General features: G+C 40.0%; 1 protein-coding gene across 1 annotated transcript in view; it reads left to right on the forward strand.

The window, feature by feature from the left end:
• The window catches only part of PLXNB2 (plexin B2), a 237,407-nt gene that overhangs the window by 200,695 nt on the left and 21,141 nt on the right, over positions 1 to 15,571 (forward strand). The window contains exons 20-29 of the mRNA XM_077834580.1: positions 1,228 to 1,458; positions 1,780 to 1,956; positions 2,598 to 2,737; positions 4,101 to 4,201; positions 7,047 to 7,276; positions 8,720 to 8,901; positions 9,640 to 9,706; positions 9,813 to 9,959; positions 12,432 to 12,588; positions 14,492 to 14,592. Of these exons, the coding sequence (XP_077690706.1) occupies positions 1,228 to 1,458; positions 1,780 to 1,956; positions 2,598 to 2,737; positions 4,101 to 4,201; positions 7,047 to 7,276; positions 8,720 to 8,901; positions 9,640 to 9,706; positions 9,813 to 9,959; positions 12,432 to 12,588; positions 14,492 to 14,592 (1,533 nt within the window). The remainder of the gene's footprint in view (positions 1 to 1,227; positions 1,459 to 1,779; positions 1,957 to 2,597; positions 2,738 to 4,100; positions 4,202 to 7,046; positions 7,277 to 8,719; positions 8,902 to 9,639; positions 9,707 to 9,812; positions 9,960 to 12,431; positions 12,589 to 14,491; positions 14,593 to 15,571) is intronic.

Here is a 15,571-nt window from a genome sequence, read left to right on the forward strand (position 1 = left end):
AAGCAGACCCCTTCACTACAAATAACTGCAATATTTCTCAGGAAGACTACAGTTTATCACCTGATTAAGAAGCTAAAAATGTCTCTTTGATGGGGACATAGTTCAAAACTTGTTCAAAAACTAACGTTTGTTTTCCTATTGTCTATTTTCAGTTCTAATTTCAAATACATAATTTAATTTTTAAGAATCTATACAATTTTTGTGCTCTTCTTAAGACACTGTCCACCTTTCTTAGTCTATTTACTGCAACTACTACAACGTAGGCTAACAGATGAAGTTCTACTATATCTGGCCTACACTAAACTCATGAAAAACTTTTCCTTAGCAAAACTTTGTTTAATATTCTCAAGTGTTTCTCCCCCCGTATATATTTATTCAAATATATAAAAAACCTCTATTTGGAGGCGCTGTAAATGCGGTCTGTCCACCATTTGTTTACTTTTAAGTTCACTTTATTTTCATTTCATTATATTATGGTAGTATCCAAAATGTACTAGAAGACATAAAGATAGCTGCTGGTTTGTGTGTTGTTATTTATGTTAATGATTGGTTGAAGAGGGTTCCTAGAGTAGACTATTTGTATAATAGTACTTTTTTAATGTGTCAAGGAACATCTAATGCAAAGGATTGGGATGGGGAGGAAGAAATTATATATAAAAAAAATTCTACTGTTAGGATCCAGACATTTTCAAGCATGAAGTGCCTTAGAAATAAACATTCATTGTGGTGGAAGATAAGGTTTGTTGTGAGTTAGCTGGTTGGTGTTTAATGTATTTTATTCATAAATGGTACTGAGCATTTATATTAAGCTGATAACGTCTCTGTTATTTATAAATGCCTTGAAGACAAGTGATGTGCCCAAAGTTGCAGAAGAGTCAAAACCAGTCTGGATTAAAGCTAAGGCGTTACCACCCCAGCCCCACCAATCCTATGTTCTCAACATTAAATCGCCCTAAAATGGTTCAAACCCACAAAATTCAGATAATGACACAAACTTTCTGCCAACTTCGGGAGTGTTCAGACCTTCGGATTTTGCTTTGGGCCTAAATACTAACCCACACTGAAGCGATGATTTATTTTTGTCCAGTGATTTTTTTCTTTTCCAAAAGTATCTGAGAAGCCTCACCTTTTTATTTAACTTGGTTGTGTTGTATTTTTAGGTGCTAAATGTTCAGCAGCAAATAACGTGATCTAATCAAAACCCAAAATGTTTTGTTTGCTTTTTAGTTTGAAGGAAAAGATATTGCAAAAATCAATGAAAGCACAATAGTCTTCTCTTCTCCACCAATATTAGAGGATCCAGAAAACTATAGGATTACTACTCTTATTAAAATGGATGGTTACAATTTGGTTCTAAACATTGAGAACAATGATTCCTTTAAATATGTTGCGGATCCAACATTTGAAAACTTCACTGATGGCATCAAAAAACAAGTCAACAACGTTATTCATGCAGAGGTAAACTTGACAAGACATGGCTGGTTCTAGTTTTATCATTATAATAAATATATAGGTGTGAGATTTTCCTTTCATCCTTAAAAACTGCATGCTGCCCTCCACTGCTGGAATCTGGAATTTCCATATTAACTGTGTTCCCATAGAATTAATAGATTTCCTCTGTGTGTAAAAGCCTGGGGGTATTTTTTCCTCCCCCTTCACATTGATGTCAGAACTACATCCTCTGTTGAAAATGAACTGTACAAAATATTGTGTAACTTGTGGATTGCTTCACCCGTGGCTTTGCAGCTAAAATGACTTAGCCTTATATTTTCTGTCTAGGGCAGTAATCTGAACAAAGCCATGACGATAGAGGAGGCTCAAGCTTTTGTGGGGGCAGAACCCTGCAACATAAAAACACTGACTGACAAGGATCTATATTGTGAACCACCAGTAGTACAACCTCAGCCAAAGAGAAGGCAGAAGAGGGATACAATCAATAACTTGCCTGAATTCATTGTATGTCACCTTCCCTGCAAGTTGTCTTTAATAGCATGTATGTAGAGAGGAGGGTATGGAGTACTGTGTTTGTGACACTGATACAGTAGCTTCCTATTTGCATGGGTTTATTTTTCAGTGTCACATTATATAAAGGAAACTATCTTGTGACTCCACTCCACTTCCAGATTCTGCCTGCTATCTATAAAAGGATTGCAGATAAATAGAATGTCTCAAGATGTTGATTGCCGCTTTTATTAAGGGGTCCAGTCTTATGCATACTCACAACTAGAAATCGGGTTTTCTATCTTGACAAGTCCTATTGCAGTCCATCACTATTCTGGGTAGTAAGTGCTTACAGGATTGGGCCTTAAATTCCTTTGTATAGTAATAGGTTTTTCTTTTCCTTTTATGTAATAAGGGCCAAATTACCTGCTGGAATAAATAGGTGCTGCTCCATTAATTCATTAACTTCATTGGAGCTATGCCAATTTATGCCAGCAAAAAAATTGTATCTGCATATTATACCTGTTTGGCAATCTGGACTAGGAATTCTATAGATTATAAAGATTACTAAGAAACTAAAGCATGGCAGCTAAATTATTGAATAATCTTCTAGTTACATTTCTGAGGCAGGTATAAGTATGTATTTAATTCTTCAGGTGAAATTTGGCCTCAGAGAATGGATCCTAGGAAGGGTGGAATATGACACACGTGTGAGTGACGTACCCCTGGATGTGATTTTGCCGTCTGTAATTTTTCCTATGGTGGCCATTATCATCATCTCTATCTACTGTTACAGGTAAGATAGTCGGATGCTATGGCTGTCCCAAAGCTCTGAAGGAGAAGGCTGATGGGACAGAAGAGCAAACTGTTCTCATCTGCAAAGAGAAACCATCTTGATCACTTAATAAACTAAACATTTTAAAGGAAGTAGCTGGATAACATTTGTACCAATAATTCCCCTCACATAGACCCTTTCAGTGGTATTCCTTGGTGCCAGTCAGCCCAGTATTTTTTTCTCTGCTGTAAGCCCAAACAAATTGGCCCAGGTTTTCACACTGCACACTGAGGGGGTAAGGTGCGCACACACAGTCTTGAAATTGCAGCTGAAGTGCCTTCATGCTAGTGAAAATATTGCTGCTTTGCATGTGTATTAGTCAATGTTTAAGCTTCCTATGTCAACACTCTGTAGACCTGAGATGGTTGGATCTGTCTGAGTGGATATTCCGGCCTTTACAGCTGAGCCACATATTACCACATACACATTTCATGACTAATGGTGAAATTCACCCCTTTGTGGAGTGCCAGTATCAGAACTATACACCACCTAAGTCCTACTTGGGGCCTATTTTGCAGTCTTAAGTGGGATGTAAGTAGTGTATAAGCTTGGTGGATTTCACTGTAATGGTGCAAAGCTGTACAACTGAGATGCAGTGCTTTATAGTATTTGCCCCTGTACAACGTTGAAACTCCCTTAGATCTCCCATAACCTGCTCAGTATGATCCTGTGCATGTACTGACTTAAGCCATGTCTATGCTCTGGATGTTACAGAAGCACAGCTACAACACTGCCACTGTGTTGCTGTAGTGTAGACACTTCTTACCGTGACTGAAGGGGTATTTCTGGCCATGTAACTAATCCACCTCCCCAAATGGAAGTAGCTAAGTCAACAGAAGAAGTCTTCTATTGATCTAGCCACATCTACACCAGGGGTTAGGTCATCTTAACAATGACATTCAGGGGTGTGAATTTTTCACATCTGTCAGCGTCGTAACTATGTTGACCTATCTTAAGTGTAGACAAGCCTTAGTCGTGACTCAGCAGCTGTTGTGGAATGTGCTGTGAGTGCTTATTGCATTCTCTGTCCAGCTTGTACAAGTGAAGTAGCTGTGTTTAAAATGTGCTCACAAATGTATCCTAATAAGGTTAAAATCATTGGGCCAGATCATCAGCCGATCTGTGTAAGCAGTTCCATTGTAGAGCTACATCGATTTACATTAGCTGAAGATCTGACCCACTATCTCCTCCACTTTCGTTATTAAAGGTGAAGAGAAAAAGAAACAGTCTTCCTATGATCCCTCAGCCTTTCCAATCAATGCAATTGCAAAATGCTTTACTTTTACCGTTAATAACTTTCAAAATCGTACTTTATTCCTTAAAGACGAAAAAGCCAACAAGCAGAACGTGAATATGAAAAAATCAAGTCACAGCTTGAAGGATTGGAAGAAAGTGTCAGAGATAGGTGCAAAAAGGAATTCACAGGTATGATTGATGTTAGATTTCTTATGGACCCTAATGAGAAATCCTAAATTGGGCTAAAACTACTGCACTGTCTTGCTTAAACTGTTTCTTGGGTGTAACTACAAGCCAATATAACTACTCTTGATTGCAGACATCAATGTACAGTACATATTCTTCTGACAATGAAGGCCATAAATAAGATTAAATAGAGTGAAAGTGATTAAAGGAAACAGGTTTTTAGGGTAAAGATAAAATAAGCACAAGGAATTAAATCAGCAAATGGAAATAGAAACTATGTTTTTTTATGATTACTATTAAAAAGCTGCCACTGGTACTGAAAAGTCACCTATTTCACAATAAGTAACTGTAGTCTGTATTTATGCTGTTGATAAAATGTGGCACATTTTATTTTAATAAAAATATTATGTTAGGAAAGCCACAAAATATATGAATTGGTGCGCTATGAGTTTATGAAGATAGACTGCAATATCTTTTAAGTCTGGGAAAATCAGAGAGAAGAAGAAAATGTACCTCTTTGTAACGGGAAATAATGGAACCTGATTTGAGGAGCTGGTTCATTCTTTCCTGTATGTAAAGAGACATCACCTGAAGGAAATCAATGGGAGCTGTAAGAGCACAGCACCTCTGAATATCAGGCTACTTATTTTAGTGTCTAATTCAGGCACCCACGTTTGAAAACTTTGGCCTAAGTGATTACCTTGACCTGTCATATCACTGTCTAAAATACACTATTTGTTTATACTGAAATAACTTATCTTTGCTTCTATAACAAAGCATCTTTTTTTCCTAAAGAGAAATTACTTGTTTCTTATTAACAGAGATGGGCTGAAAAAGTGGTGGTTGAATCTGAATTTGGCTTAGATTTAGCTTTGGGATTTCAGGGTATGGGTTTGAATTGACTCTGTAGATAATCTGACAAGATTTCTGCCATCTTGAATAGTGGAAAACTCATAAAATCTACTGTTACCCTGAGATTTCTGCCATTGGTGCCAAAATTGTCTCAGAATAGTTTTTTTCCCATTATACTTGAGTCACATCTGGAAAATTGGCCTGTTCCAATTTTGGACCCTACCCAATACCAAATCTCTGTAGCAACTGTTTGGACTAAGGGATTCAGCTTCAAAGGCCACTCTGAAATTTGAAGGGCTGAAGATCAAGGTCCCCGTTTGGAGCCATCTCTGCTTATTAGACTCCCTTACCAGCTGGCCTTCGTAATCCCTCTTCTTTTCTGCCCTCGGTTTCTCAAAGCTGTTTCTGGAATGTGAAGCTGCCTGTCCCCTGCCAGGACTCCCAGAAGAGTGCAGGGAGTACTGGTGCCTGCTGGAGTGTGGGGTTAATCTCCTACTCCAGCACAGCTGCCTCCTTGGGCACAGGAGAAACACAAATTGTCTCTAACAGTGTAATCTAGCACATAAGATTCACGTTGTCTTGGCTAGTAGTAAAGTAAAGCACTTAAATGAAAGTAGTTTCTAGATGCATATAATATTGATTATGGCAAATGTAGGAAGAGGAGTCTTCCTGCATGCATCAGAGCAGTCATAGTAAAGGAAGTGATGATTAGGGTAGAAGAACACACACAGCACGAAGCTTGAAACCATGAGATGTTTTCTTTCTTAGAATTGGCTGAGTGTAACAGAATAAAGAGAACCAGGATAAATTACGTGGTCAAATAAAAATTGCCACGATGACAGGCCATTATATTAATTAACATGGTATTCTAGTCAGTCAGCAATATCAGACAACTGGAAAGCCTCCAGCTGAAATGACCACTTTGTGGAAAGGTGACCTCTAATTGCTTTTTGTGTCAAGAACTTGAAAGCTCACAGAAGTGTTTTCATCATTTTCAGTGAATTATTTTACCTTCTTCCTTTCTACCCTTCTCCTAATAAAATGATTATTCTTTGTACTTCCTGTTGCTCTTGCTCCGTGGCTCAACATCCCAACTATCATGAAAAGAATTAAAGGGCAGCTTTCACAGTGATGTGGACTGAAAGGAATAGAAAGTATATAAACACAAGAAAAGTAGTTGGCAACAATTTCTTTCTTCCCTTTGCTGCTCTGTGTGTGTGTGTGTGTGTTTTAAGAAGAGCTCTCTGCATAAAGCCCAGCATTCAGTAATTACTGATCCTACAGTAAATTCATGATCCTCCACATATCACATTACAATATCCAATAAGAAAATATTGTAATGATGATGATTAGCATATGTATAATGATGCTGTGTAGGAGCCCCAGTTATCAATCAAGCCCTGTTTGTGCCTGCGTACTGTACAAACAGAAAACAATGAGATTGTCCCTTCCCCAGTCTAGGTAACTATAGGTACATCTTCACAGCAAGCTGCAGCCTGTGATGGCAACCTGGCTCAGAGCCCAGGTTGACAGACTCAGGCTCCTGCTATGGTGCTAAAAATAGCCATGTAGACATTCGGTCTCTAGCTGGAGCTCGGGCTCTGAAGCACACCCCCTTCCTTAGACGTCTAAAGTCTGCACAACTATTATGAGCACCTTAGCATGAGCCCCAGGAGCAGTCTATAGACCCAGACTCTGAGACTTGCTGTCACAAGCTCCAAATTGGTGAGGAGATATACCCTGTGATTCCTCAAAGACAGCCCTGTCAGTGTCTCAACAGGATCATCTGGAAAGAAACTCTGAGTTGTAGGGAACATGCTTTGGCAATTGGTGAACATACTATGGAAAAAGTGAAATGGAAGTGGAAGGGGAAAGGATTCTGAATAAGTTTGATCATTGTTTTCCCTGGTATAAAATGCTTTCATTGTCAGATGACAACAAAAGGTACTGTGGTTTCTAAAACTAACTCTAAAACTAGAAATATTGTATGTTCTAGATCTAATGATAGAGATGGAAGATCAGACCAATGATGTCAGTGAAGCAGGAATTCCTGTGCTGGACTATAAAATGTACACAGACAGAGTCTTCTTCTTGCCCTCAAAAGATGGAGAGAAAGATGTAATGATTACTGGGAAACTGGATATTCCAGAGGCTAGACAGCAAACTGTGGAGCAGGCTTTAAATCAGTTCTCCAATCTACTGAATAGCAAATCATTTCTCATAAATGTGAGTATTGAAGTAAAAGTCACTTTGAGCTCACCCTGTATTTTTCAGAAAAGTCTTTTTGCCTGGTATGTATGTATGTACATGTAGAGTCACGCATACATTTTTAAGCACAGATGAGCCTAAAGTTCAGCTCTTAAGTCCATATTTAGGCGCCTAAAAAGTGGCCTGATTTCAAGATTGATGAGCACCCACCTGCTCCCAAAGTGCTAAATCTTGGTACTCTTGTAAATCAGGCTGATTTTTAGGTGGCTAAATATGGAGTGAGAAGCTAATTGCAGGCACCTGGTTTTTTTAAGCATGGCCCTAATGCTCATTACTTAAAAGTAGTGTTGCATTCTGAGGCAGAGGAAAACAAGATCTGAAACTTACAATGTATGTATTCAGCTTGCAGTCCTTGTAATGGAAGTGGAAGAGTTTGGTTTTTGTTTGGTTGGGGGTTTGTTGCGGGAAGGATGAAGGGAGGTTAAACTTATAGTGCAGAGGTTTCCTTAAACAAAAACATCCTTCATTGTTTCAGAGTAACAGCCGTGTTAGTCTGTATTCGCAAAAAGAAAAGGAGTACTTGTGGCACCTTAGAGACTAACCAATTTATTTGAGCATGAGCTTTCGTGAGCTACAGCTCACTTCATCGGATGCATACCGTGGAAACTGCAGCAGACTTTATATATACACAGAGAATATGAAACAATACCTCCTCCCACCCCACTGTCCTGCTGGTAATAGCTTATCTAAAGTGATCATCAAGTTGGGCCATTTCCAGCACAAATGGAAGGTTTTCTCACCCTCCACCCCCCCACACAAATTCACTCTCCTGCTGGTGATTATCATGCACATTGTGTAGAGAGTTGTCACTTTGGATGGGCTATCACCAGCAGGAGAGTGAATTTGTGGGGGGGGGTGGAGGGTGAGAAAACCTGGATTTGTGCTGGAAATGGCCCAACTTGATGATCACTTTAGATAAGCTATTACCAGCAGGACAGTGGGGTGGGAGGAGGTATTGTTTCATATTCTCTGTGTATATATAAAGTCTGCTGCAGTTTCCACGGTATGCATCCGATGAAGTGAGCTGTAGCTCACGAAAGCTCATGCTCAAATAAATTGGTTAGTCTCTAAGGTGCCACAAGTACTCCTATCCTTCATTGTGTATTACTTCATACTTTATCGAAGACATAGAAATATTAGTTGAGTTAGCCCTGAAGACAGTGTGTTTAAAACTCTCTCGCACACAGAGAGAGAGGAGAGTTGTAGATAGTGCTTATTTATATGTAGTTTGTCCAAAACTTCGAGTGTTTTTTTTTCATGCTGTACTTAGAAGACTAACATTAAGACAATAGGTGTTTTGGGTTTTCCCCCTTCCTACCGTGCCAGATATGTTTTGAGCTGCTCTTAAAACTTGTCATGAATCATTTAGACTCAAAGCTAAATCTGCTTTTTCTGTTTTAGTTTATTCATACATTGGAGAAGCAGAGGGAGTTCTCTGCCCGAGAAAAAGTTTATTTTGCATCCCTATTGACTGTTGCTTTACATGGAAAGCTAGAATATTATACTGACATCATGAGGACATTGTTCTTAGAGCTGATGGAGCAGTATGTTGTGGCCAAAAACCCAAAGCTGATGCTCAGAAGGTTTGAATGATTGTCTTGTTTTCCATAGTCCTTCGTTTTTTGCAACATTGTTACATTTACCGTGTGGTGTTTTTCAGAGTGTGTGTGTCGTGCTATAGACTGTCTAGAAATCATCATGATGATGACCTGCCCGAGCACATTAGGGAACAAAAATGTATAGGATTTACTTTTTTTAAGAGCAACTAGAGCCATTTGTCGTGTCCAAATAATTTAAGTTAGAGCTTGGAAGCATCTTGCGCAAACATCTATCCATGAAGAAAATGCAATATTGAAATTTTTGTATGCTTATCATCTAATTTTATACCATATCATCTCCATAATGAATGCTCTTAAACAATTTTCTGATGCATCTCCTTCAATTAGATAGGTCTGATTCTTACTCCTAAATACATTACAGAATTTAATCTTTGCTGTGTATGTTTTGTTTCAATTAGTTTGTTCCCCAGTAACTAAAGTGTAGATTTATTTTAGGCACTCATTCTTACAACATGGAAACAAACTTCTGATTTTGAATATATGATATGTACCTTCCAGTAAAAGTAATGAGCTGAAAGTATCTAAGAATGTTGAACAGTGCAAAGCATTATCTAATGCAGGCGCATGCTTTAAAGAACCTATGTAAAATTATTGCATTAGGATAGCAAGTGCTGTTAATGTAGAAATATTTTATTTCAGGCAACACTTTAAAAGAAAATTGCTTTCTTGTCAGCAAACATTTTCGATATTCATATTTTTTAGATCAGAAACTGTTGTGGAGAGAATGTTGTCTAATTGGATGGCTATTTGCTTATATCAGTATCTGAAGGTAAGGGATGAAAGCTATGCATATACTTCTCCTTCGTTAAGTACTAAAACATATGGCATTGATTATACCTTCCATTTTTTTATTTTTGTTTTTTTCCCTTAAACAGGACAATGCTGGAGAACCTCTTTATAAATTGTTCAAGGCTATCAAACATCAGGTGGAAAAAGGCCCAGTGGATGCTGTGCTGATGAAAGCCAAATATACATTGAATGACACAGGGTTACTGGGAGATGATGTAGAGTATACACAGCTGGTAAGCAGCTCATCTGCTCAGTCATTAATTTATATCAAATCTTTTCCTCTTGAACACTGTGGAATTTAAATTTATATCCGTACACTCTTTCTATAACAAGTAATGAGAGCCAAGATGAACTATTAATGTGGGCAATAGGTGAAGAATTAAGAACTATATAGAAGGGCTTAGAAGCAAATCCCCAGATCTGAGCACCCCCAATCTCTGAAGAAGTTTGAGGGAAGACTCCCAATAGCCTGATCCTCTCTCAACCATTTTATATTGGTTTAATTCCATTGATTTCTGTGGAGTTACTCCTGATTTACACCAGCAGCAGTGAGACAAGAATCAGACCCTATGAATAGTCCCTAACTCTAATGGCGCGTATTGGGCTACTTCTTTAGGCATCTAAAAATGGACATAACCGTCTAAATCTAGTCATCTGGTTTTGAGACTCTTGGCTTGTTTGTTTTGTGCATGATCTAATAAACGTACATAGTGCTCAGAACTGTCCTCGGAAGGGCAGCACGGGATTTTCTTTGCCTTGAAAGTCACTCTGATATGATTACTCTGGCTTTATTATTGACACAGCTAGCAGCCTTTCCCATTTGCCTCTGATTGTGAGACATGCAATGACAAATTTGTAGTGCGGATGAAACTTAATAAAAGCCTTTATTAGGTGTTTGGTTAAAAGCACATTTTTGATATATTCCGAAGGGATTTGAGTAGGAGGGCAGCATGGGAAGCTTACCTTATGAATTGTTCTTACACACAACCTACAGCAACTGTAGTTAACAGACTGCTTGGGGGTGGGGGATGGATAAAGGAAAAATGTAACTTTTTTAATGTACGGTTTTGGACTCCGGGAGGATTCCATGTTTGTCTGAGCTGAAGAGTACACCTAATAGTTCTGCACAGACTGGACAACACGATTTACATTGTATCGTGTTTAACGAACAAGATATTTTTGTATCGTACGTCATTTGTGACTTACTACAATAATTCTTTGAAGTTGGTGTCTTTTAACTCAAAAAATGGCTTTTGCAATTAAGATTTATGAATGCAGTATCAAAGAGAGACGTGTGAATCCAATCAATTCTGAGCCAAATTAGAATAATTCTCATAGATATTTATTGTAAACATTAGACCAGATTTGGCCCGGATTTCATTGCATTCATCAGTTGTACATATAACAAAACAATCACATATCCTTCACAAAGAAGTAGGTTAATATTGCTTTATAATATTGGGATTATATGCCTTTTTTATGATTTTTAAAAAAATGTGCTAATTATGCCAGTGTCTGAATTTGGATAGACATTTATGTAGCACTTACTGCCTTAGGTAGATAAATGCAAATTTAATTTGCACACCTCTGCCTGAAACTGAGAGATGAACTATATTGTGCATGGTATTTATCCATTTTACAGTCATTATTTTTGTTTAAAAATTGGGTATGTTCATCAGTTGTTTCACTGACACACTACATTTTCAGCTGACAGCAAAATCATATATAATTAATAATATAAATAGGGAAGGGAAGAAGAAATACAATTAGCCTGCAAATTCTGTCTAGGGACAATGAAAACGTGTTTAATTTCACTGCATTGCAGCACAGTTTAACTACATAAAATAATACATGAAGTGCAGGGATCACTTCCACCAAGACCATAACTAAGAGAGAGGGAAGTTCTACTAGCCAATTAAAAGAGAAAGAAGCCCTATCTAGACATTTCTGCTATCAAAGTATGTATGTGTAGCAGAGTCCATGAAGATTCCAAGAATTTTGCACCGCCTTGACCATTGGAAATCAGGTACCCTCCATAGAGGGTGAGGTCACAATCCCTGCTTTCCCCTTTCAGGACATTATCCTTCCTTTTTTATTTTACCTGGACTGAGATTATCATCTGTATGCTGTGGGCACATTTAAAGTTCATTCTGGGTTTGGAGATTTTTCAAGAGATTCTCTCCGGTATAAATAAAATGGGGGAATACCAACGGAACCAATGATATCTTGAGAACCAGAATAAACTACTTAAGTGTGCCCTCTGTAATTGAGGGTTAATGTGACAAGTAATAAATAGTAAATTGACTCTTCTTTGCGTATTGCGTTATTGGATAACCTAAGTGGTACACAGACATTGGATGGTCCAGCATTTTAATACGTGCCTGTCTCTATTTGAAACTTTCCTTTAATAAGTTCCCAAGACACAGTAGAGATGTCATATTAGATATCAGTGAAGAAGGGGAACATCCAATCTGTGCCTTTTCTATTTTATCATAATAGAAAGAATGGGCTGGAATCTAGAGTAGCTAGTTGGCTGGATATTAGTGAAGAACTGTGCAGATAATCCACATTGCAAATGTACATTGCTGCGTGGTGGTAAGACTGCACAGTGTATCTTGGGCACTGCCTGGATTCTAATCATCAAAAAAAACCAGAGACTGGAATTGATATTTTTGAATAATTATGCATATTTTTTTCTTTCATAGACAGTAAATGTGTATGTACAAGATGGAGGCACTGATTCTGTACCTGTGAAAGTGCTGAACTGTGATACTATTTCTCAAGTAAAGGAAAAGATAATAGACCAAGTCTACCGAAATCTGCCTTGTTCACAATGGCCAAAAGCTGACAGCGTTGTTCTTGGTAAGTAGTTATTTTTGGTGCTGTTGTAATAATAGCGAAAACACTAATTTGATGCTCTTATCTTTCCTGAAATTTTCAGTAAAAGTGATTATTGAAATGAAAAAAAATCATTCAAAGGTTTAGTTCTTGAACTATTAAGCTGAATCTACCACTAAGCGTGATGCTCTCGTACTTACTATATTGTGAAATAAAGCATGTCCTTATTATAAAATGCCTAGCCCTTGTTCTTTGCCCAGTCTCATAAAAATGCACGGAGCACATTAATAACTCTCGGTAAAACCTATCAGAACCAATGAAATATTGATTGTTTCAGTTACTAATTCATGTGACATTGATAACATGAACAATTAATTGATGTAAAAGTAAGGACACAAATTTTCAGAAGTGACTTGTAACTTTGGGTCTGTCAGTTTCTGGTTGCCCACCTTGCAGCAACTTAAAGGGACCTGACTTGCAGAAAGTGCAGAGCACCCACTCTCTGAAAATAAGACCCCTTTAAGGTGTCTCCAGTTGGGTGCCCAAAGACTGACACCTCCAAAGTTACTAGTCACATCTGAAAATGTTGCCTTTAATGTTTTAAACACCAACTGATACCTTATCAAAAACTATGAAAAATAGTTTTGTGACATGTCCACTAATGCCATAATTTAAGGGGATAAAGTGTTTATTACTTTTTTTCTTTGGTGCATTTGCCTAAGAACAGATTTGTATTTATCTGTTCCACAGGAAGTCCCTAATCCTCTGTTTTGGACGGGGTTGCCAGGCATCCAGTTTTTGACCAGAATGTGCCAACCCGGCTGTTAAAAGTCTGATTGGCAGTGCAGCTGGAGCCCAGGGCTAAGACAGCCTCCTTACCTACCCTAGTTTTGCACAGCTCCCAGAAGCAGCTGCCAGCTCCTTGCAGCCCCTCGGCGCATGGGCAGTCAGGGAGGCTCCATGTGCTGCCCCCGCCCCGAGTGCTGGCTCCACAGCTCCCATTGGCCAGGAACCATGACCAATAGGAGCTGTGGGGGCAGCGCTTGCGGGTATGAGGACAGCGTGCGGAGCCTCCTTGGCCACCCATGCGCTCAGGGGCTGCAGTGCAGGGACCTGATGGTCACTGCCTGGGAGCCATGGTAAGCACTGCCAGGATTCCACACCCTAACCCCCTGCCCCAGCCTTGACTCCCCTCCTGCACCACAAACCCCTCATCCCTGGTCCCACCCCAGAGCTCACACCCTTCCCGCACCCCAACCCCCTCCCCCAGCCTGGAGCCCCCTACTTCACCCCCAGCCTGGAGCCCTCTCCCACACCCTGAACCCCTTATTTCTGGCCCCACCCGGAGCCCGCATCCCCAACCCAGATCCCATACCCCCCCACATCCCTGCCCCAGCCCAGAGCCTCTCTCACACCTCAAACCCCTCATCCCCGGCCCCACCCAGAGCCCGCAGCTCCAGCCAGAGTCCTCACCCCCCTCTTGCACCCCAACCCCCTGCCCCAGCCCAGTGAAAGTGCGTGAGGGTGGAGGAGAGCGAGCAACAGTGGGAGGGGGGATGGAGTAAGCAGGGGTGGGGCCTCGGGGAAGGGGTGTTTGGTTTTGTGCCATTAGAAAGTTGGCAACCCTAGTTTTGGATATCACAGCAATTTCTACAGCAACTAATTGTGGTGTCCTAAACTGTGGATTTTGACTTCAATTGGAAAATAAACAGAAACATCACATGGATTTTTAAACAAAACTTGCGCAAAGTTCCCTAGTACGAAATAAAAGGGAAAGGAGAAAAGCCCAAGTGTTTTGAAATGGAATATTTCAAAAGATATTTTATGATGATTCATTGGCTCTTTAAATGGAAACACATTAGTGGTGTACTGTCTTAGTTGCACAAGGATAAAACCTGTTTCTTTTCTCATTTTAATTACTCCATAGAGTGGCGTCCAGGTTCTACTGCCCAGATCCTCTCAGATTTGGATTTAACATCCCAAAGAGATGGCAGGTGGAAACGTATGAATACTCTGATGCATTATAATGTAAGGAGGATTGCTGACATCTGTGAATTGTTTTTCCGTAATAAATGAACTTTTATTAGCTTTCAGAGAAAATTGGCTTGTACTATCTGATAAGGGGGCTGGAACATGTAGCTATGTTACTTTCAAATTCTGGAAAGTGAGAATGTATCTATCAACTTTTTCACTAAGAGGGTGGTGAAACACTGGAATGCGTTACCTAGGGAGGTGGTAGAATCTCCTTCCTTAGAGGTTTTTAAGGTCAGGCTTGACAAAGCCCTGGCTGGGATGATTTAACTGGGAATTGGTCCTGCTTCGAGCAGGGGGTTGGACTAGATGACCTTCTGGGGTCCCTTCCAACCCTGATATTCTATGATTCTGTGATTCTATGAAATTCTAGTACTCTCACTGGTTTCCTCTCCATCACTGAATACAATTCCAAATTGCCCCTATATGGTCTATATTTCCATATCTCTCAGCAGTCCCAGGTTCATGGGATTGTCCTGCTTTAGCTCCCAAAACCCCATTGCAGTTGAAGTGACTCCTGTCCCATGGGGCTGGGTAGGCTCAGCTGTTCTTTCTGGGCATTGCAATCTGGCCCCCTGTGCACAGGGTCATAGCACCACTCCGGTTTGACCCAACCTGGCCCCCCTTATGGGTGGGGGCAGCCAGGCCAAATTTGAGTGAGTACCACTGCAACCCCATGGCTGGGTCATAATGCCACTCACTCAAATTTGACATGGCCACCCAATGATGTGCAGGTACCAGGGACTAGGTCTCAATGCCCAGAACGGGGAGCTGAGCCCAGCCAGCCCCTCAGAACCGGAGCTGCAAGAGCCACCACTGTGAGATGAGCTGAGGCTTGCTCCACAACTCCTCCCTGCCAGGCCTGCCAGTCCCTGTGTGCAGCACCTTACCCACTCACCCCAATGTGGGGGACAGGACTCGTCCCTCTTTAGCTACTGCAGATTTTGGGAGGTATGGGCGTCTGATATCTTACCTA

The sequence above is a fragment of the Eretmochelys imbricata genome, chromosome 1 (genome assembly GCF_965152235.1).
Source record: "Eretmochelys imbricata isolate rEreImb1 chromosome 1, rEreImb1.hap1, whole genome shotgun sequence".
In the NCBI taxonomy this organism is placed as follows: Eukaryota; Metazoa; Chordata; order Testudines; family Cheloniidae; genus Eretmochelys; species Eretmochelys imbricata.